The 22,813-nt window shown below is 40.6% G+C and overlaps 1 protein-coding gene across 4 annotated transcripts in view; it reads right to left on the bottom strand.

Moving 5' to 3' along the window:
* Positions 1–4,124: 4,124 nt before the first annotated feature.
* mim (missing-in-metastasis) overlaps positions 4,125–22,813 on the bottom strand; it is a 323,746-nt gene continuing 305,057 nt past the window's right edge. For all 4 annotated transcript variants that reach the window (XM_071676353.1, XM_071676355.1, XM_071676354.1 and 1 more), the window contains one exon: positions 4,125–22,485. In XM_071676353.1, coding sequence (XP_071532454.1) covers positions 21,077–22,485 — 1,409 coding nt within the window. In that variant the 3' untranslated portion in view covers positions 4,125–21,076. The remainder of the gene's footprint in view (positions 22,486–22,813) is intronic.

Consider the following 22,813-nt stretch of genomic DNA (forward strand, 5'->3'; position numbering starts at 1 on the left):
CACACACGCAAATATACATACCTACACAGCTTTCCATGGTTTACCCCAGACGCTTCACATGCCTTGATTCAATCCACTGACAGCACGTCAACCCCGGTATACCACATCGTTCCAATTCACTCTATTCCTTGCCCTCCTTTCACCCTCCTGCATGTTCAGGCCCCGATCACACAAAATCTTTTTCACTCCATCTTTCCACCTCCAATTTGGTCTCCCTCTTCTCCTCGTTCCCTCCACCTCCGACACATATATCCTCTTGGTCAATCTTTCCTCACTCATTCTCTCCATGTGCCCAAACCACTTCAAAACACCCTCTTCTGCTCTCTCAACCACGCTCTTTTTATTTCCACACATCTCTCTTACCCTTACGTTACTCACTCGATCAAACCACCTCACACCACACATTGTCCTCAAACATCTCATTTCCAGCACAATCATCCTCCTGCGCACAACTCTATCCATAGCCCACGCCTTGCAACCATACAACATTGTTGGAACCACTATTCCTTCAAACATACCCATTTTTGCTTTCCGAGATAATGTTCTCGACTTCCACACATTCTTCAAGGCTCCCAGAATTTTCGCCCCCTCCCCCACCCTATGATCCACTTCCGCTTCCATGGTTCCATCCGCTGACAGATCCACTCCCAGATATCTAAAACACTTCACTTCCTCCAGTTTTTCTCCATTCAAACTCACCTCCCAATTGACTTGACCCTCAACCCTACTGTACCTAATAACCTTGCTCTTATTCACATTTACTCTTAACTTTCTTCTTTCACACACTTTACCAAACTCAGTCACCAGCTTCTGCAGTTTCTCACATGAATCAGCCACCAGCGCTGTATCATCAGCGAACAACAACTGACTCACTTCCCAAGCTCTCTCATCCCCAACAGACTTCATACTTGCACCTCTTTCCAAAACTCTTGCATTTACCTCCCTAACAACCCCATCCATAAACAAATTAAACAACCATGGAGACATCACACACCCCTGCCGCAAACCTACATTCACCGAGAACCAATCACTCTCCTCTCTTCCTACACGTACACATGCCTTACATCCTCGATAAAAACTTTTCACTGCTTCTAACAACTTTCCTCCCACACCATATATTCTTAATACCTTCCACAGAGCATCTCTATCAACTCTATCATATGCCTTCTCCAGATCCATAAATGCTACATACAAATCCATTTGCTTTTCTAAGTATTTCTCACATACATTCTTCAAAGCAAACACCTGATCCACACATCCTCTACCACTTCTGAAACCACACTGCTATTCCCCAATCTGATGCTCTGTACATGCCTTCACCCTCTCAATCAATACCCTCCCATATAATTTACCAGGAATACTCAACAAACTTATACCTCTGTAATTTGAGCACTCACTCTTATCCCCTTTGCCTTTGTACAATGGCACTATGCACGCATTCCGCCAATCCTCAGGCACCTTACCATTAGTCATACATACATTAAATAACCTTACCAACCAGTCAACAATACAGTCACCCCCTTTTTTAATAAATTCCACTGCAATACCATCCAAACCTGCTGCCTTGCCGGCTTTCATCTTCCGCAAAGCTTTCACTACCTCTTCTCTGTTTACCAAATCATTTTCCCCAACCCTCTCACTTTGCACACCACCTCGACCAAAACACCCTATATCTGCCACTCTATCATCAAACACATTCAACAAACCTTCAAAATACTCACTCCATCTCCTTCTCACATCACCACTACTTGTTATCACCTCCCCATTTGCGCCCTTCACTGAAGTTCCCATTTGCTCCCTTGTCTTACGCACTTTATTTACCTCCTTCCAGAACATCTTTTTATTCTCCCTAAAATTTAATGATACTCTCTCACCCCAACTCTCATTTGCCCTTTTTTTCACCTCTTGCACCTTTCTCTTGACCTCCTGTCTCTTTCTTTTATACATCTCCCACTCAATTGCATTTTTTCCCTGCAAAAATCGTCCGAATGCCTCTCTCTTCTCTTTCACTAATACTCTTACTTCTTCATCCCACCACTCACTACCCTTTCTAAATCAACCCACCTCCCACTCTTCTCATGCCACAAGCATCTTTTGCGCAATCCATCACTGATTCCCTAAATACATCCCATTCCTCCCCCACTCCCCTTACTTCCATTGTTCTCACCTTTTTCCATTCTGTACTCAGTCTCTCCTGGTACTTCCTCACACAGGTCTCCTTCCCAAGCTCACTTACTCTCACCACCCTCTTCACCCCAACATTCACTCTTCTTTTCTGAAAACCCATACAAATCTTCACCTTAGCCTCCACAAGATAATGATCAGACATCCCTCCAGTTGCACCTCTCAGCACATTAACATCCAAAAGTCTCTCTTTCGCACGCCTGTCAATTAACACGTAATCCAATAACGCTCTCTGGCCATCTCTCCTACTTACATAAGTATACTTATGTATATCTCGCTTTTTAAACCAGGTATTCCCAATCATCAGTCCTTTTTCAGCACATAAATCTACAAGCTCTTCACCATTTCCATTTACAACACTGAACACCCCATGTATACCAATTATTCCCTCAACTGCCACATTACTCACCGTTGCATTCAAATCACCCATCACTATAACCCGGTCTCGTGCATCAAAACCACTAACACACTCATTTAGCTGCTCCCAAAACACTTGCCTCTCATGATCTTTCTTCTCATGCCCAGGTGCTTATGCACCAATAATCACCCACCTCTCTCCATCAACTTTCAGTTTTACCCATATTAATCGAGAATTTACTTTCTTACATTCTATCACATACTCCCACAACTCCTGTTTCAGGAGTATTGCTACTCCTTCCCTTGCTCTTGTCCTCTCACTAACTCCTGACTTTACTCCCCAGACATTCCCAAACCACTCTTCCCCTTTACCCTTGAGCTTCGTTTCACTCAGAGCCAAAACATCCAGGTTCCTTTCCTCAAACATACTACCTATCTCTCCTTTTTTCACATCTTGGTTACATCCACACACTTTTAGGCACCCCACTCTGAGCCTTCGAGGAGGATGAGCACTCCCGCGTGACTCCTTCTTCTGTTTTCCATTTTAGAAAGTTAATACAAGGAGGGGAGGATTTCTGGCCCCCCGCTCCCGTCCCCTTTAGTCGCTTTCTACGACACGCGAGGAATACGTGGGAAGTATTCTTTCACCCCTATCCCCAGGGATATATATATATATATATATATATATATATATATACATACAGCATGTTCTGCATGGAACCGTTGGTAATTGGAGTTAAATTTCACTGACTCCCTACACCAACTAAACAAAATGAAGGCCAAGAGAAGGGAAGAACATACCCTACCCGGAACTGATGGTCAAAGAGGTTGCGATTGGTAAGGGCTTGTTCTTGAAGCCTCGAATGCTGTAGATTCGAAGCTGCGTCGAACACAAACCTTCAATTGAATATTGATTTTTTTATGCCTTTCTCATCATTTCGCGAACATACTCAATAACATCTCTTCGAATATTAAGACACAAAGAATATATATAAATATAATAAGCTCTTTCATCAGATATTTATAAAATAAATCGATAATTAATGAGTTCATTCACGGTTCAAAGATGAGTCCAGTGGGGTGAAGCAATTTGGGTCGTTTTAACAGACCATACAGAGCAGTTTGGTTGTATCAACTTAACCGTATATTTGTTGCAGATATAGATAATGATACTTACATTTTGGTTTGAAAAACTAAAACTATAATTTCTACTTTAGAATATCATGACAATAATTATCAAAATATGCATGTTAAGAGTAATGATTCACAAAATAAGTGTCCATTTGGTATTTTTACATGATTTAAAATATGATGTTAAGGACCACGACAGCAGCGTTATCTTGCCAATTCATTTGCAAATCAGGTTGCACTTATGCATGAGCTGTGCTTTATCAGTAAAGTATGTTCTGTTTACCAGTGTCCTCCCTCTTTTGGCAAGTCTAGCTTGCAACTGGCTCAAACAAAATTAACGAGTGAATTTGATAGAAACAAATGAAATACAGTTTATTGGGAAAAAAATCTTTATAAACAGTAACTAGTGAGATGTACAACAATCAGTTTTTGGAGGTAACAAAAAAAAAATCTTGATTACTTTACTCATTTAATATCTACCTATAGCAGATTTATACACAAAACATGGGAGGCATAGCTCCCATCAAAAACTAATTATTGTCATACAAAAAAGATAGCTTAACCTTAATAATAAGAAAGAAGAAGTCAGTTTATACATTTTTAAAAGTAAAGACAAAGGGAGCTCCTCATATGGGTACTGGGCCAGGTCTCCAGATAAGGGCTGGTAGACAATAACTACCATGTGAAGCAACCAAAGCAGTGCTGCTGTCTCCCAAAGCAGTACTGACTTCAAACTTGATTGTTGCACCCCTTCACCACAACCTGTATTATATCTGTCAGATACTTCATGATCCTCAACTAGAGATATAAATAAGTGTCATAAAAGATCTTGGTGCTATTATGATGATTTACATTTGAATACATGACAACTGATTTGTTAACTGAATTACTAGTACAGAATGTTACTTCTATCCTATGCAAGTTTTACTTGAATTCAACCAGCATGTAATAACCAATGTAGCTTTTTTATAATTAGCTTTGTTTTCATTCATTTCCAGGTCAATAACAATCATGAACCAAATTGAAAAAGACTATTTACCAATGCATCTCTTATTTTGTCTCATCTTTCAGGTAAATGGTATTTGATTTTTTCTGGATGCAATATCCTTCTGACTAAAGTAAAGGCACTAAAAATTGCCATAATGATCATTATTAAAATGGCAATACCATGAAGTATAAACTGCCAAGTTCCTATCATTTAATATTATATTTAAAAAAAAATCAAAAGCAGTTTGTTCAATTATCTTTTAAAAAAGTCTGCTGGAAAATCCTCAACATTACAACTCTTAAATACCATATGTAAGGCTTTACTTAGAGCATACTTGTGCCTCCAAACAAACTTAATGCCATAGTGATTAGAACTACGGAGTTGTGGAGAAATAAGCATATCAAATGCATTTCAGTTGTAATTTACTTTGACTTTAATGTGGTTCTCAGTTACATTTTCTAGGAGCCCATATACAGGAACATTCACCAAAATCATGCTGAATACAAATTTCAAAATGAATTTCATAAATACATACTCATTTATAACTACCCTAGGACCAATTTCCTGGTGTTAATCCAGACAAATTTTCTCGAAAGATTCCTGGTGTTAACCAGGACCTTTCTAAAGGCTCCTGAGGCAGTGAAATGCAAATTCCTTGTAGGAAAAGTTCTTTGACCAGAATGTACTCCCTATTATACAGCTATGCCAGAGGTGACTTTTCATTTGCAAGGTATCACCTCAAGCATGCCAAGTCCCTCTGATATTTACAAAAAAATACAAAGAAAATTCCCATTCATATTTTGAAACTTAAATTTTAGAACTTTTAAAACTAACTATTAATCTGACATATGACTAGAGTTTAGAATCTATTTTAGACTGTAACATCATGTATCGGATAATATTTTTCAAATAACCAAAAATCATATAACATTTACAATAAGTAAATACAACAAAATTAAATAAAATCTGAAGAGAACCAAATAAAGTAACCACATTTAAGAAAACTATAAAAACATAAATTACTCAAGGTACACAATATGCATAATACTGTACATAAAACTACAATATATTGATCATGATATCATTTCTCAAGTGAGATTCTTACCTCAAAAATCCATAAAAATGGGTTCCAGATGTATTTTCAGCAACCATTAAAATTTAGAATATTTAGATACAAATGTAAAGTTGCTCTCAGGATGAACAAAAAATCAGCAAGTGGCAAGCTAATCCTGTGATTACATTGTCAACATTGTATAATGTCATCAAAACATACTGCACCCATAATTCAAATTATTTATTAATTTATTTTATTTTGCTTTGTCGCTGTCTCCCGCGTTTGCGAGGTAGCGCAAGGAAACAGACGAAAGAAATGGCCCAACCCACCCACATACACATGTATATACACACACGTCCACACACGCAAATACACATACCTATACATCTCAATGTACACATATATATACACACACAGACACATACATATATACCCATGCACACAATTCACACTGTCTGCCTTTATTCATTCCCATCGCCACCTCGCCACACATGGAATACCATCCCCTCCCCCCTCATGTGTGGTAGAGGATGTGTGGATCAGGTGTTTGCTTTGAAGAATGTATGTGAGAAATACTTAGAAAAGCAAATGGATTTGTATGTAGCATTTATGGATCTGGAGAAGGCATATGATAGAGTTGATAGAGATGCTCTGTGGAAGGTATTAAGAATATATGGTGTGGGAGGCAAGTTGTTAGAAGCAGTGAAAAGTTTTTATCGAGGATGTAAGGCATGTGTATGTGTAGGAAGAGAGGAAAGTGATTGGTTCTCAGTGAATGTAGGTTGTAGAATATATATATTTTTTTTTTTTGCTTTGTTGCTGTCTCCCGTGTCTGCGAGGTAGCGCAAGGAAACAGACGAAAGAAATGGCTCAACCCACCCCCATACACATGTATATACATACATGTCCACACACGCAAATATACATACCTACACAGCTTTCCATAGTTTACCCCAGACGCTTCACATGCCCTGATTCAATCCACTGACAGCACGTCAACCCCGGTATACCACATCGATCCAATTCACTCTATTCCTTGCCCGCCTTTCACCCTCCTGCATGTTCAGGCACCGATCACACAAAATCTTTTTCACTCCATCTTTCCACCTCCAATTTGGTCTCCCACTTCTCCTCGTTCCCTCCACCTCCGACACATATATCCTCTTGGTCAATCTTTCCTCACTCATTCTCTCCATGTGCCCAAACCATTTCAAAACACCCTCTTCTGCTCTCTCAACCACGCTCTTTTTATTTCTACACATCTCTCTTACCCTTACATTACTTACTCGATCAAACCACCTCACACCACACATTGTCCTCAAACATCTCATTTCCAGCACATCCATCCTCCTGCGCACAACTCTATCCATAGCCCAGGGGTGTGTGATGTCTCCGTGGTTGTTTAATTTGTTTATGGATGGGGTTGTTAGGGAGCTGAATGCAAGAGTTTTGGAAAGAGGGGCAAGTATGAAGTCTGTTGTTGATGAGAGAGCTTGGGAAGTGAGTCAGTTGTTGTTCGCTGATGATACAGCGCTGGTGGCTGATTCATGTGAGAAACTGCAGAAGCTGGTGACTGAGTCTGGTAAAGTGTGTGAAAGAAGAAAGTTAAGAGTAAATGTGAATAAGAGCAAGGTTATTAGGTACAGTAGGGTTGAGGGTCAAGTCAATTGGGAGGTAAGTTTGAATGGAGAAAAACTGGAGGAAGTAAAGTGTTTTAGATATCTGGGAGTGGATCTGGCAGCGGATGGAACCATGGAAGCGGAAGTGAATCATAGGGTGGGGGAGGGGGCGAAAATCCTGGGAGCCTTGAAGAATGTGTGGAAGTCGAGAACATTATCTCGGAAAGCAAAAATGGGTATGTTTGAAGGAATAGTGGTTCCAACAGTGTTGTATGGTTGCGAGGAGTGGGCTATGGATAGAGTTGTGCACAGGAGGGTGGATGTGCTGGAAATGAGATGTTTGAGGACAATGTGTGGTGTGAGGTGGTTTGATCGAGTAAGTAACGTAAGGGTAAGAGAGATGTGTGAAAATAAAAAGAGCGTGGTTGAGAGAGCAGAAGAGGGTGTTTTGAAATGGTTTGGGCACATGGAGAGAATGAGTGAGGAAAGATTGACCAACAGGATATATGTGTCGGAGGTGGAGGGAACGAGGAGAAGTGGGAGACCAAATTGGAGGTGGAAAGATGGAGTGAAAAAGATTTTGTGTGATCGGGGCCTGAACATGCAGGAGGGTGAAAGGAGGGCAAGGAATAGAGTGAATTGGATCGATGTGGTATACCAGGGTTGACGTGCTGTCAGTGGATTGAATCAGGGCATGTGAAGCGTCTGGGGTAAACCATGGAAAGCTGTGTAGGTATGTATATTTGTGTGTGTGGACATGTATGTATATACATGTGTATGGGGGTGGGTTGGGCCATTTCTTTCGTCTGTTTCCTTGCGCTACCTTGCAAACGTGGGAGACAGCGACAAAGCAAAAAAAAAATATATATATATATATATATATATATATTACTATTACTATCGGTATCATCAGTGACAAGCCGTGCATCACAAAATTCCACACCCTTCCTTCCTTCACCTTAGGCAACCACACCAAAGACGCAGACACATTACTACTGCCTTGCTTGCCTGCACCACTTGACTACTACAGCCCTGCCTGCACGCGTGTATGCATGTCATACGACAGCATCAGCAGCAGCACAGAAAAAGAAGTAGCAGAAACACAGTACAGGGGCAACACGGAGATGTGCCAACAATGGGTGGCGGGTGAGGAGGAAGAAGAAGAAGAACTTTGCTGTGATGATGCAGAGGGCTTGGACACAAAATCAACAACACCAAAAGTAAGTCCAACACCACCACCACAACCTCCTTCACCTCGTCCAGTCCTGCGCCTGAACCCAGGCCTGCTTCCCTGGGGATAGGGGAGAAAGAATACTTCCCACGTATTCCCTGCGTGTCGTAGAAGGCGACTAAAAGGGGAGGGAGCGGGGGGCTGGAAATCCTCCCCTCTCACTTTTTTTATTTTTTTTTTTTTTTTTAATTTTCCAAAAGAGGGAACAGAGAAGGGGCCCAGGTGAGGATATTCCCTCAAGGGCCTAGTCCTCTGTTCTCAACGCTACCTCGCTAATGCGGGAAATGGCGAATAGTATGAAAGAAATTTTTTTTTTTTTTTTTTTTTCATACTATTCGCCATTTCCCGCGTTTGCGAGGTAGCGTTAAGAACAGAGGACTGGGCCTTAGAGGGAAAATCCTCACCTGGCCCCCTTCTCTGTTCCTTCTTTTGGAAAATCAAAAAAAAAACGAGAGGGGAGGATTTCCAGCCACCCGCTCCCTCCCCTTTTAGTCGCCTTCTACGACACGCAGGGAATATACACATCCTGGGGATAGGGGAGAAAGAATACTTCCCATGCATTCCTCACATGTCGTAGAAGGCGACTAAAGAGGACGGGACTGGGGGGCTGGAAACCCTCCCCTCCTTGTATTTTAACTTTCTAAATGGGAAAACAGAAGAAGGAGTCACGCGGGGAGTGCTCATCCTCCTCAAAGACTCAGACTGGGGTGTCTAAATGTGTATGGATGTAACCAAGATGAGAAAAAAGGAGAGATAGGTAGCATGTTTGAGGAAAGGAACCTGGATGTTTTGGCTCTGGGTGAAACGAAGCTCAAGGGTAAAGGGGATGAGTGGTTTGGGAACGTCTTGGGAGTAAAGTCAGGGGTTAGTGAGAGGACAAGAGCAAGGGAAGGAGTAGCACTACTCCTGAAACAGGAGTGGTGGGAGTATGTGATAGAGTGTAAAAAAGTAAACTTTAGATTGATATGAGTAAAACTAAAAGTAGATGGAGAGAGATGGGTGATCATTGGTGCATATGCACCTGGGCATGAGAAGAAAGATCATGAGAGGCGTTTTGGGAGCAGCTGAGTGAGTGTGTTAGTAGTTTTGATGCACGAGACCGAGTTATAGTGATGGGTGATTTGAATGCAAAGGTGAGTAATGTGGCAGTTGAGGAATAATTGGTGTACATGGGGTGTTCAGTATTGTAAATGGAAATGGTGAAGAGCTTGTAGATTTATGTGCTGAAAAAGGACTGGTGATTGGGAATACCTGGTTTAAAAAGAGAGATATATATAAGTATATGTATGTAAATAGGAGAGATGGCCAGAGAGCGTTATTGGATTACGTGTTAATTGATAGGCTGTTAGTTGAGAGACTTTTGGATGCTAATGTGCTGAGAGGTGCAACTGGAGGGATGTCTGATCATTTTCTTGTGGAGGCGAAGGTGAAGATTTCTAGAGGCTTTCAGAAAAGAAGAGAGAATCTTGGGGTGAAGAGAGTGGTGAGAGTAAGTGAGCTAGGGAAGGAGACTTGTGTGAGGAAGTACCAAGAGAGAATGAGTACAGAATGGAAAAAGGTGAGAACAAAGGACATAAGGGGAGTGGGGGAGAAATGGGATGTATGTAGGGAAGCAGTGATGGCTTGCGCAAAAGATGCTTGTGGCATGAGAAGCATGGGAGGTGGGCGATTAGAAAGGGTAGTGAGAGGTGGGATGAAGAAGTAAGAGTGTTAGTAAAAGAGAAGAGACAGGCATGTGGATGATTTTTGCCGGGAAATAATGCAAATGAGTGGGAGATGTATAAAAGAAAGAGGCAGGAGGTCAAGAGAAAGGTGCAAGAGGTGAAAAAGAGGGCAAATGAGAGTTGGGGTGAGAGAGTATCATCAAATTTTCGGGAGAATAAAAGGATGTTATGGAAGAAGGTAAATAAAGTGCTTAAGACAAGGGAATCAATGGGAACTTCAGTGAAGGGGGCTAATGGGGAGGTGATAACAAGTAGTGGTGATGTGAGAAGATGGAGTGAGTATTTTGAAGGTTTGTTGAATGTGTTTGATGATAGAGTAGCAGATATACTGTGTTTTGGTCAAGGTGGTGTGCAAAGTGAGAGGGTTAGGGAGAATGATTTGGTAAACAGAGAAGAGGTAGTAAAAGCTTTGTGGAAGATGAAAGCCGGCAAGGCAGCGGGTTTGGATGGTATTGCAGTGGAATTTATTAAAAAAGGGGGTGACCCTTATTGTTGACTGGTTGGTAAGGTTATTTAATGTATGTATGACTCATGGTGAGGTGCCTAAGGATTGGCGGGATGCTTGCATAGTGCCACTGTACAAAGGCAAAGGGGATAAAAGTGAGTGCTCAAATTACAGAGGTATAAGTTTGTTGAGTATTTCTTGGAAATTATATGGGAGGGTATTGATTGAAAGGGTGAAGGCATGTACAGAGCATCAGATTGGGGAAGAGCAGTGTGGTTTCAGAAGTGGTAGAGGATGTGTGGATCAGGTGTTTGCTTTGAAGAATGTAAGTGAGAAATACTTAGAAAAGCAAATGGATTGGTGTGTAGCTTTTATGGATCTGGAGAAGGCATATGATAGAGTTGACAGAGATGCTCTGTGGAAGGTATTAAGAATATATGGTGTGGGAGGCAAGTTGTTTAGAAGCAGTGAAAAGTTTTTATCAAGGATGTAAGGCATGTGCACGTGTATTAAGAGAGGAAAGTGATTGGTTCTCAGTGAATGTAGGTTTGCGGCAGGGGTGTGTGATGTCTCCATGGTTGTTTAATTTGTTTATGGATAGAGTTGTTAGGGAGGTGAATGCAAAAGTTTTGGAAAGAGGGGCAAGTATGCAGTCTATTGTGGATGAGAGAGCTTGGGAAGTGAGTCAGTTGTTGTTCGCTGATGATACAGCACTGGTGGCTGATTGGTGACCGAGTTTGGTAAAGTGTGTGAAAGAAGAAAGTTGAGAGTAAATGTGAATAAGAGCAAGGTTATTAGGTACAGTAGGGTTGAGAGTCAAGTCAATTGGGAGGTAAGTTTGAATGGAGAAAAACTGGAGGAAGTGGTGTTTTAGATATCTGGGAGTGGATTTGGCAGCGGATGGAACCATGGAAGAGGAAGTGAATCATAGGGTGGGGGAAGGGGAAAACGTTCTGAGAGCGTTAAAGAATGTGTAGAAGTCGAGAACATTATCTCGGGAAGCAAAAATGGGTATGTTTGAAGGAATAGTGGTTCCAACAACGTTACCTTGTTGCGAGGCATGGGCTGTAGATAGAGTTGTGCGGAGGAGGGTGGATGTGCTGGAAATGAGATGTTTGAGGACAATATGTGGTGTGAGGTGGTTTGATTAAGTAAGTAATAATAGGGTAAGTGAAATATGTGGTAATAAAAAGAGTGTGGTTGAGAGAGCAAAAGAGAGTGTTTTGAAATGGTTTGGTCACATGGAGAGAATGAGTGAGGAAAGATTGACCAAGAGGATATATGTGTCAGAGGTGGAGTGAACGAGGAGAAGTGGGAGACCAAATTGGAGGTGGAAAGATGGAGTGAAAATGATTTTGAGTGATTGGGGCCTGAACATGCAGGAGGGTGAAAGGTGTGCAAGGAATAGAGTGAACTGGATCGATGTGGTATATCAGGGTCGACATGCTGTCAATGGATTGAACCAGGGCATGTGAAGTGTCTGGGGGTAAACCATGTAAAGTTCTGTGTGGCCTGGATGTGGAAAGGGAGCTGTGGTTTCAGTGCATTTTGCATGACAGCTAGAGACTGAGTAAGAACGAATGTGGCCTTTGTTATCTTTTCCTAGCACTATCTAGCACACATGAGGGGGGAGGGGGTTGTTATTTCATATGTGGCGGAGTGGCAATGAGAATGAATAAAGGCAGACAGTATGAATTATGTACATGTGTATATATGTATATGTCTGTGTGTGTATATATATGTATATGTTGAGATGTATAGGTATGTATATTTGCATGTGTGGATGTGTATGTATATACATGTGTATGTGGGGGGTTGGGCCATTCTTTCATCTGTTTCCTTGCGCTACCTCGCTAATGCGAGAGACAGCAACAAAACAAAATAAATAAATAAATAAATATAATATATATATATATATATATATATATATATATATATATATATATATATATATATATATATATATGAGGTTATTGGACTGCAAAGTTTTAAAAATTAAGTAGACAGCATGCATTCCAACACTAGGACTGTCTCCCCAAGCCACCATTATTCAGTTTGAAATTAAACACCAACAATAAACTGCCATTAGCTAGTAGTTTTCAAAAACTGAATAAATTTAACTCAGTCCTCACAACCAAAATATAACAAAACAATGAGACAGAATGATAGCTAATGAAGGAGAAGAGCATCATGAGCTCATATGACAGACAACAAAGCAAGCACAGACTAAGGGTGATTTAATCAGTATACTTCTTATTGTTATTATAGATTTAAGAAACATCTCTCAGCATACTTCTAACCTTAAAGTAAATATCTATGTACCTTGATTTTGGAAAGCCAAAACAAAGTCCCAATGTAATCATTCATGTGTATGCTGGCAACTAGCTACCATCACATTTACAAAATTGCAGAGTACATGTTAAAAAAGAAACATTCCCATACTTCAGTGGGATTACTGTAAATACACACTGAGGCCAATTATGCCTTACTCACGCTGGGATCAATAACTTAAAAACCAAATTGCCTTGAAGTGCACATGCCATCTGTAAGTGATGACTAATTAGCTTGTGAATTCAGTCAAAATTCAAAGACAAACTCAGCCAGTGAATGGTGTCAGTCAGTGAACTCACCAGTCACGCCTCTGATTTTTCCATACTTAATGATCCAGTAACAATAATCATTCACATAACATGAGTTCTTGATTGTCACAAACATTCTTCCAAAATACACATCCTTTTTATTACTTATGAACCTTCTCTTTATCCACAATTATTTCTGCCCTTTAAGGATCTTCTGAATGTCCATGTTTACCACCATAACCCTCATCAACTTTTGCTCTTTGTCAGGATTTGTTGGTCTTCCTTGCATAACTGCTACATAGAATTAGTGATAATAGACAACAACAGAGCATTTGACATTGACACATCCTCACTCAAAAAATACTCGACATCACACTCATAATACTGACAAAAAGTGGCTAGCCAGTTTCACAGCCAGCCACCATGCTGGAGTTACAATAGCTTCACCCTTAAAACACTAAAACTATACATTGGAGTTCCAGAAGGAGCAGTACTTTCTACAATTCTCTTCAATTTCTTCCTACAAAACTTATTACCTCAGGGAAAGCTTAACATGTAGGTCCTTCCATAGGCAATGACCTCACTGTCATATCACAACATCTTGACACCAAAGTTACATTAAAACATGCAGCACAACACCACATAATTAGAATGATGGCTCAGAATGCCTGCATTCCAATACACTATTTTAACCCCATTCAAACACACCTTTCAGTCACCCTGAACAGTCTCTACTATTGAACAAAATAACCTACCATTTTAGACATCACATATGATACACACAAAACATTCACTACTTCCACCATAACATAAAAACAAAGCAGAACACTGACTAGAACCAGATTTGGACGAGAAAAAGAATCCCTCAACTTATACAAACAATTCATCCAATCCACTTTCAACTACATCTCATCTGCCTGGTCTTCTGCCCTCTAAAAAGAAAAAACAACAAAGCTGCAAACCAATCAAAAACCACATTCCCCTGATAAACTCATCACACTCCCATTTACACTTTGTACATCATCCGTCACCACAGCCCTATAAACACCATTTTCACATACACCGAGACCTTTCATACCCAAAACACACCTTGCATAAAGAAGACAAGCACTTGCTATTCAATTGCCCTCCACTTTCTACACATAGACACACATGCAATGTCACAACACTTCATGACTTGAGGTCCTGCCTTCTGGATATGGCCAGCTTCCTAAGAGCTACAGGAGCATCTTAAGGATAGAAGAGACTCCTGAGTCAACAAGCAATTATAGGTATTCTGTATCATTGAGAGCACAGTCTCAACAAAGAACTTATCATTCTAAAGGTGTCTACATTTCCCTGCCACTGCCACTGCAAGTAGCTGCAGGAACTTTTAGAAAGGTCTTGTAATACCTGAACTCTAATAAACTGGTCTTGATGTTAATAGTCATATATATATACGAGCAAGGTTCAGTAGGGTTGTGGGACAAGTTAATTGGGATTTAAGTTTAAAGGGAGAAGAATTGGAGGAAGTGAAGTGTTTTAGATATCTAGGAATAATATGGCAGATACGATATATTTGGTGTGCATGGGGTATTCAGTGTTATAAAGGATACCTATATGAGTAGGAAAGATGGTCAACAGTCATTATTAGATCATGTATTAATTGATAGGCTTGTAAAAGACAGACTTTTGAATGTAAATGTGCTGAGAAAGGCAGCTAGTGGGATGTCTGACCACTATCTTGTGGAAACAACAGTGAAGATTAGTAGAGGTTTTCAAAAGAGGGGACAATGTCGGGAAGAAGAGAGTGGTGAGAGTAAGTGAGCTTGGAGAGAAGACTTTATGGAAGAAATACCAAGAGAGACTTAAGTATAGAATGGAAAAAGGTGAGAGCAAATGAAGTGAGGGGGAGTGGGTGAGGAATGGGATGTATTTAGGGAAGCAGTGATAGCATGTGAAAGGTGGGAGCAGGGCAGATTAAAAAGTGTAGAGGTGGGATGAAGAGGTAAAATTGCTAGTACAAGAGAAAAGAGGCATTTTGGCATTACATAAAAGGAAAGAGTGCAGAGAGAAGAGGTGGTGAAAGCCATGAAGATGAAATGTGGCAAGGCGGTAGAAGTTGCTGGCACTGCAATTGAATTTATCAAGAAAGGGGTTGACTGTGTTGTTGATTGGTTGGTAAGGATATTCAATGTATGTGTGCATCTTGGTGAAGTGCCTGGGAATTGGCAGAATGCATGTATAGTGCCGGCGTATAAAGGCAAAAGGGATATAGGTGAGTTGAGTATTCCTTGTAAATTGTATGGGTTATTGAGAAAGAGGGCATGTACAGAGCATCAAATTGGGGAGGAGCAGTGTGATTTCTGAGGTAACAGAGGATGTAGATAAGGTGTTTTCTCTGAAGAATGTGTGTAAGAAATACTCAGAAAAACAAATGTATTTGTATGTGGCATTTATGGATGTAAAGAAGGCATAAGATAGGGTTGATAGAGATGGTTTGTGGAATGTCTTCAGATTATATGGTGTGGATGGTAAACTACTCTAAGCAGTAAATTTCTATCAAAGGTGTAAGGCATGTGTGCGAGTAGGAAGAGAGAAGAGTGAATGGTTCCAATAGAAGGTCAGTCTGTGGCAGGGGTGTGTGATGTCACATTGGTTATTTTATTTGTTTGTAGAAGGGGTGGTGAGGGAGGGAAATGCAACAAGAGTCTTGGAAAGAGGGGCAAGTATACAGTCTGTTGGATATGAGAAGGTCAGGGAAGCAAGACAATTATTATTTGCTAATGATACAATACTGGTGGCTCATTGGGATGTAAATTTGAAAGAAGAAAAATTTGAAAAAATGAAGTGCTTTAGATATCTGGGAGTGGACTTGGAAGCAAGTGGAACTATGGACGCGGAAGTGAGTCATAGGGTAGGGGAGGGGGCGAAGGTTCTAGGAGTGATGAAGAATATGCACAGAGAATGTTATCTCAGAGCAAAAATGGGTATGTCTGAAGGAATAGTAGTTCCAACAATATTATATGATTACTGAGCATTCCCTATATACAGGGTTGCACTGAGAAGGGTGGATGTGTTGGAAATGAAATGTTTAAGGACAACATTTGGTGTGAGGTAGTTTGGTCACGTAAGTAATGAAAGAGTAAGAGAGATGTGTGGTAATGAATAGGGTGTGGTTGAGAGAGCAGAAAAGGGTGTTGAAATGGTTTGGACATATGGGAAGAATAAGTGAGGAAATGTTGAATAAGAGGATATATGTCAGAGGTGGAGGGAACAAGAAGCGGGAAACCAAATTGGAGATGGAAGAAGTGATAAAGATTTTGAGCAACCAGGGCCTGAACATGCAGGAGGGTAAGAGGCATGCAAGGGATAGAGTGAGCTGGAATGATGTGGTATACTGGGTTCGACTTGCTTTCAATGGAATGAACCAGGACATGTGAAACATCTGGGGTAAACCTTCAATTTCTAAAAGTTGGAACAGAAGAAAGAGCTATGCAGGGAGTGCTCATCCTCCTCGAGGGCTCAGGATGGGTTTTGTGAATGTGTGTGGATGTGACTAAGATGAGAAGAAAGGAGAAATGTTTGATGAAACAAACCTGAATATTCTGTCTCAGTGAAACAAAGCTGAAGGATAAAAGGGCAGAATGGTTTGGAAATATGTGTCTTAGGAGTAAAATCAGGGGATAGTGAGAGGACATGAGTTAAGGAAGGAGTTGCACTACTGCAGCAGGAGTTGTGGGAGTGTGTAAAAGAAAGTAGGAAGTAGATTCTAGACTGATGTGGGTAAAAATGAAAGTGTATGGCAAAGGATGGGTGACTATTAGTATTTATGCACATTGCTAAGAAAAGAAAGATCATGAGGGGGCAAATGTTTTGGAGGCAGCTGATTTAGCGTATCAGCACTGTGATGTAAGAGACCGCTCATTGGTGATGGGTGATTCAAATGTGAAGGTGAGTAATGCAGCAGTTGAATGTATAACTGAGAGGCATGGGGTATTCAGTATTATGAATGGAAATGGTGAATAGCTTGGGGAGTCGTGTGCTGTAAAAAGATTGATGACTGGGAATAGCTGGTTTAAGAAGAGAGACATACACAATTATATATATATTTGAGTAGGAGAGATGATCTGGAGGCTTTACTGGATGACATATCAATTGAAAGGAGTGTAAAAGAGAGACTTTTGAATGTAAATGTGCTGAGAGGAGCAGCTGGAGAGATGCCTGATCACTATCTTTCGGGGGCATGGGCAAAGATTTGTAGAAGTTTTTAGAAAAGAGGAAACAATGTAGGATTTTGGGAAAGAGGAAACAATGTCAATGAGAAGATAGTGGTGAGAGTAAGTGAGCTTAGAAAAGAGACTTGTGTGAAGAAATACCAGGAGAGACTGATGAGAATAAATGAAGCAAAGGGCAAGGGTGGTGAATGGAAGAAGTTTTGGAAAGCAGTGCTGGCATGTGTGAGAGATGCATGTGAAAGATGGGAGTAGATTAGAAAGGGTAGTAAGAGGTGGGATGAAGTAAAGTTGCTGGTGAAAGAGAAAAGATGCATTTGAGTGGGACTTACTTGGAAGAAGTGCAAATGATAGGGGATGTGTAAGAAAAAGTGGCAAGAGGTTAAGAGGAAGGTGCAGGGGTTGAAAAGAGGGCAAATGAGACATGAGCTGAGCGAGTATCAGTAAACTTTAAGGAGAATATGAAGATATTTTAGGAGGTTAATAATTTGCAAAAAAAAAAAACATGGGGAAAATAGAAACACTAGTGACGAGCAAAGGGGAAATGGTAACAGGTAGTGATGAGATGAGGGGGAGATGGAGTACATATTTTGAAGGACTCGAACGTGTTTAATGATAGAGTGGCAGATATAGGGTGTTTGGTTTGGGATGGTATATGAAGTGAGAGTCATGAAAAGAGGTTTGGTGAAGACAGAAGTAGTGGTGAAAGCTTTAATAAGATGTGGTAAAGCAGCTGGATTGGATGGCATTATAGATGAATTTATTAAGAAAAAGGCTGACTGTGGCGTTGATTGGTTGGTAAGGATTTTCAATATATGTATTGATCATGGCGAAGTGCCTGAGGATTGGCAGATGCATGTATAGTACCACAGTTTAATGGCAAGGAGGATAAAAGTAAAAGTTTGTTGAGTTTACCTGGTAAGTCAAATGGTAGGTTACTGATAAAGAGGGTGAAGACAAGTTCAGAGCATCAGACGAGGGAGGAGCAGTATGGTTTCAGACAAGGTAAAGGATATGTGGATCTGGTGTTTGCTTTATAGGATATGTGTGAAAAATACTTAAAGAAACAGATGGATTTGTATGTGGCATTTATGAATCAGGAGAAAGCATATAAGGTTGATAGAGATGCCTTGCGGAAGGTCTTAAGAATATATAGTGAGGGAGGAAAGCTGCTAAAAGCAGTGAGAAGTTTTTATCAAGTGTGTAAGGCATGTGTATGAGTAAGAAGGGAAGAGAATGAATGGTTCCAAGCAAAGGTTAGTCTGCTGTAGATGTGTGATGTCACCTTGGTTGTTTGATTTGTTTATGAATGAGAAGATAGAGGCAAATATGCAATCTGTAAAGGCCTGGGAAGGGAGTCGGTTGTTGTTTGCTGATGATACAGCAAGGATGGCAGATTTGGGTGAGAAACTGCGGAGTTGGTGAATGAGTTTGGAAGAGTGTTTGAAAGAAAGAAGTTGAAAGTAAATGTGAAGTAAAGCAAGGTTATTAGATTTAGCAGGGTTGAGAGTTTGAATGGATAAAAACTGGAGGAAGAGAAGTGTTTTAGAGATCTGGGAGTGAACATGGCAGCTAATGGAATCATGGAAGCAGAAGTGAGTCATAGGGTGGGGGAGAGGGTAAAGGTTCTGGGAGCAATGAAGAATGGGTGGAAAGACGGAACATTATGAGGGAGGGCAAAAATTGGTATGTATAAAGGAATAATAGTCCTACAAATACTATATAGAAGCAAGGCATGGGCTATAGACAAGGTTGTGCAGAGAAGAGCGGATGTGTTGGAAATGAAGTGTCTGATGAGAATATCTGGAGTGTCATGGTTTGATCGAGTAAGTAATAAAAGGGTAAGAGAGATGTGTGGTAAAAAATGAGTATGGTTGAGAGAGCAAAATAGGGTGTGCTGAAATGGTTTGAACCTACGGAGAGAATGAGTGAGGAAAGGTTGACAAGGAGGATATATGTATCAGAAGTGGAGGGAACGAGGAGAATGGGGGGGCAAATTGGAGATGGAAGGATGGAATGAAAAAGAATTTGAGGAATCAGAGCGTGAAAATGTAGGAGGATCAACCAAGAGTGAATTGGAACAATGTGGTATAGTAGGGTCAACGTGCTATCAGTGGACTGAACCAGGGCATGTGAAGCATCCAGGGTACACCATGGAAAGGTCTGTGTGGCCTTATGGTGAATAGGGAGCTTTGGTTTCAGTGCATTACACATGACAGCAAGAGAATGCATGTGAGTGGGTGTGGCCTTTCTTTGTCTGTTCCTGGAGCTACCTCGCTAACATTGGAAATGGCAATCAGGTATGAAAAAATAATCAATTCCTCTATAATTACCTGAGGACCAATTTCTATGAAACAGTCCTGATGTTACCCATTTCTAATGGCTCTTGCAGCCCAAGACTGCACTACTTTGAGTAGCAGGAAATGTAGATTCCTTTGGAGTGACAAGTTCTTTTGACACAGCTTTGCCAAAATCAGCTTTTCTTCAGTAATGAAGTGGTGTCTTTGCATGAGGAGAAAATCTTTGCCTGTAACCTTGACTTTCATTACCCTATATTGTATACCTGGCTGAGTTTAGCTCACTTTAATTCTGACAAGTAGAATTCAAAAGCTAGTCCCCCTGGGTTAGTACAACTACTCTCTTCAAGCAGTCTGGTTTCCATTTTACTTTGATCAGAAAGTTACTGTATGTTAGACTTTTCATTAGGTTTCAAAACAGCAGATAAACCTTGGTAGGTATCTTAATAGCTGAGCTAAGCTAAATAAAAGTCTTGACCTTTTGTCTCTTTGGTAATTTGCTCTCAATCAGTGATACTTCGAGTAAACCACACAAACAGTGTCAGAGCATACTATGTGATGTTCAGTGACTGCAAGTAAAATGTATAAAGCTTAATCGCTCACTGTTCAGGAATGTAGTAATGTGCTTTAAAAATCACTACTCAAAATGTATATGTACACCTAGGCTCTGTAAGTGTAGCCAAAACTGAGCACTTGCATCTATCTATATATAAGTATGTACATTAACCTCAAATAAAGAAATAAAAAAGAATTGCTTTAAAGTCAACACTTCCACAAAGATTCACATGGAACCAACTGCAATTTCCTTATGAAAAATAAATGTTCATGATCATGGTACATGACTCTGGTACCAGCATTTCATGTTGTAAATGTCAACATACTAGATTATTATGTAATGAAATACTTTCCTTTGGGTAATTTAACAGAAGTGATCTCTCCTTTTACGATGGTAAAATTTCAAGAACAAAATTACGAGCAATATATGACACATTCTTAGTTCCTTACAACAATTACGCTCATTTTTTTTTATCACCCCAAAACTAAATTCTACATTTATCAGATAATAGTACATTCCCAATGAATGACTATGACATAAGTTGAAGGGCACATGTTCAAGTTTATCAGATCTTGCACCAATAAAATGTATCAGACATAACAAACCTACTGGGCACCACTCGCACAGAGTCTAGAGCCTCCTTCTTTCTTTGATATTCAAGCCATTCGAATCTTTTAACAAGCCATGTCACATTAAGTCAAGAAACTTGAGGTGCTGACCTGTCAGCCACATGCTTGGTTCTCCTTAATGGTGTTCCACGTTTGATTTGATCAAGAAGTGATTCTCGTAGAGCAGCTGCTTCTGCACTGCTTTTTTTCTCGCTACCCATGGTCTTACTTGCAATCCACTGCCGAACTTTGGAAGCCTTTTCACCAGCACCTGATCCTGAACGCTGTACCTGAGCTCCTGGAGCACTGCCATTTGGGTGAGGCTTAGGGTTAGGTTGGGGGACAACTCCGGAGTGAGACCTCCTAAGACGGAGTCGTGGGGATCCAGGGGAAGAGGCTGTTTCTATCCCTGGTTGCCTTTGAGACAGTTTTTCATTTAAAGATTGCAGAAATGCTTGTTGATTATTATCCCTGTTGTTTCCTGTTCCTGGTTGATAAACACCACTCTTGCTGTCATCAGAAGTGTTTATTTGTTGATATAAGTTAGGCTGAATAAATGTTGAATGTTGATATAATGCTGGCTGCTGGTACTGCACCTGGTGATGTTGTCTGCTTAAACAGACATGGTCCTGCTTGTTTGTCTGCTTTACTGGATGATGTGATGGAGATTGATAAGGACTATCCATGGCCATACCTTCTTGTACAGAACCTAAACGAGCACGACCCATACGTGGAGACTGACTGCCTTCCCTTACTTGTTGTGGGTATTGTTTCTGGATATGTTTGGATTGATGCTGTTGCTGATTACTAATCTGGGCAGCCAGTTTAGCATTAAGGGTAGTCATGAGGGATGCTCTTGCATCTTCTAGTGAAACCCTGTGTTCATCTAGTAACTGAACTGCTTTATGCGCCGGTGGATTACATCTTGAGGATTGTGATCGTCGGTGTGTCACTGGAGAAGGCGGCTGATGCTGACTTTCCTGTAGAGTTTTAACAGTATCACTCACTGTCATTATACGCTGCTGTAAACATTCATCCTGAATGGGTGCTGGGGGACCAACTGGATCACAGATGAATCTCACTCCCTCTGGGGTTGTTAAGTCTGGGTCTGGAGTAGGATTAGCTTCCTCTGTGCCATCTTCTAACAGGAAAGCTGGAGGTGGGGGAAGATTTTCCAAGGATCCCACAGGGGTGCTCGACTCACTATCTGTACGTTGTAGTGGGCTACCATTACTGCTTCCCTGACTGGGGCTTGCATTTCCACCAGCATGCACAGTTCCATTTATGCTGCTATTACTGCTAACTGTGCTGGATGAAGATGTCAAGTGTGATGGTGAATTATTAAGGCTTGTGCTTGAATTCAGATTGGTCATAGAGCTAACAGAAGGAATTGTTGATGCAATGGTAGAAATTGAAGGAGTACGACGTACTGGAGGTGGGGGTTTCTGACTGTGGGAACCTGATCGTCGAAGTGTGCCACTACGAGGTGAAGAAACACCTGAAAATAAATGTCCAAAGTTATTCAACAGATTGTATATATCATTAACTCTCCTGGAATGAAAATACATGATGAACTCGACTGTCAAGAAGTATGACAAATCCTCCAATTCAAAATTTTCAGCAAATCTGAAGGAAACATATTTGACACGATCTACTGCCATCATATGATGAAATCCCCCCATGCAAGATATGGACCTCAACATGAGAGATTTTCACATCACATAACATTATGTTTGCACAGCTTAATTTGAAGAGAGCCAATTCAAAACTAGGAGTGCAAGAAATCAGCAAGTTAACATTTTTATAAGAGATTTGGAATGTATTTT

The sequence above is a fragment of the Panulirus ornatus genome, chromosome 23, assembly GCF_036320965.1.
Source record: "Panulirus ornatus isolate Po-2019 chromosome 23, ASM3632096v1, whole genome shotgun sequence".
In the NCBI taxonomy this organism is placed as follows: domain Eukaryota; kingdom Metazoa; phylum Arthropoda; class Malacostraca; order Decapoda; family Palinuridae; genus Panulirus; species Panulirus ornatus.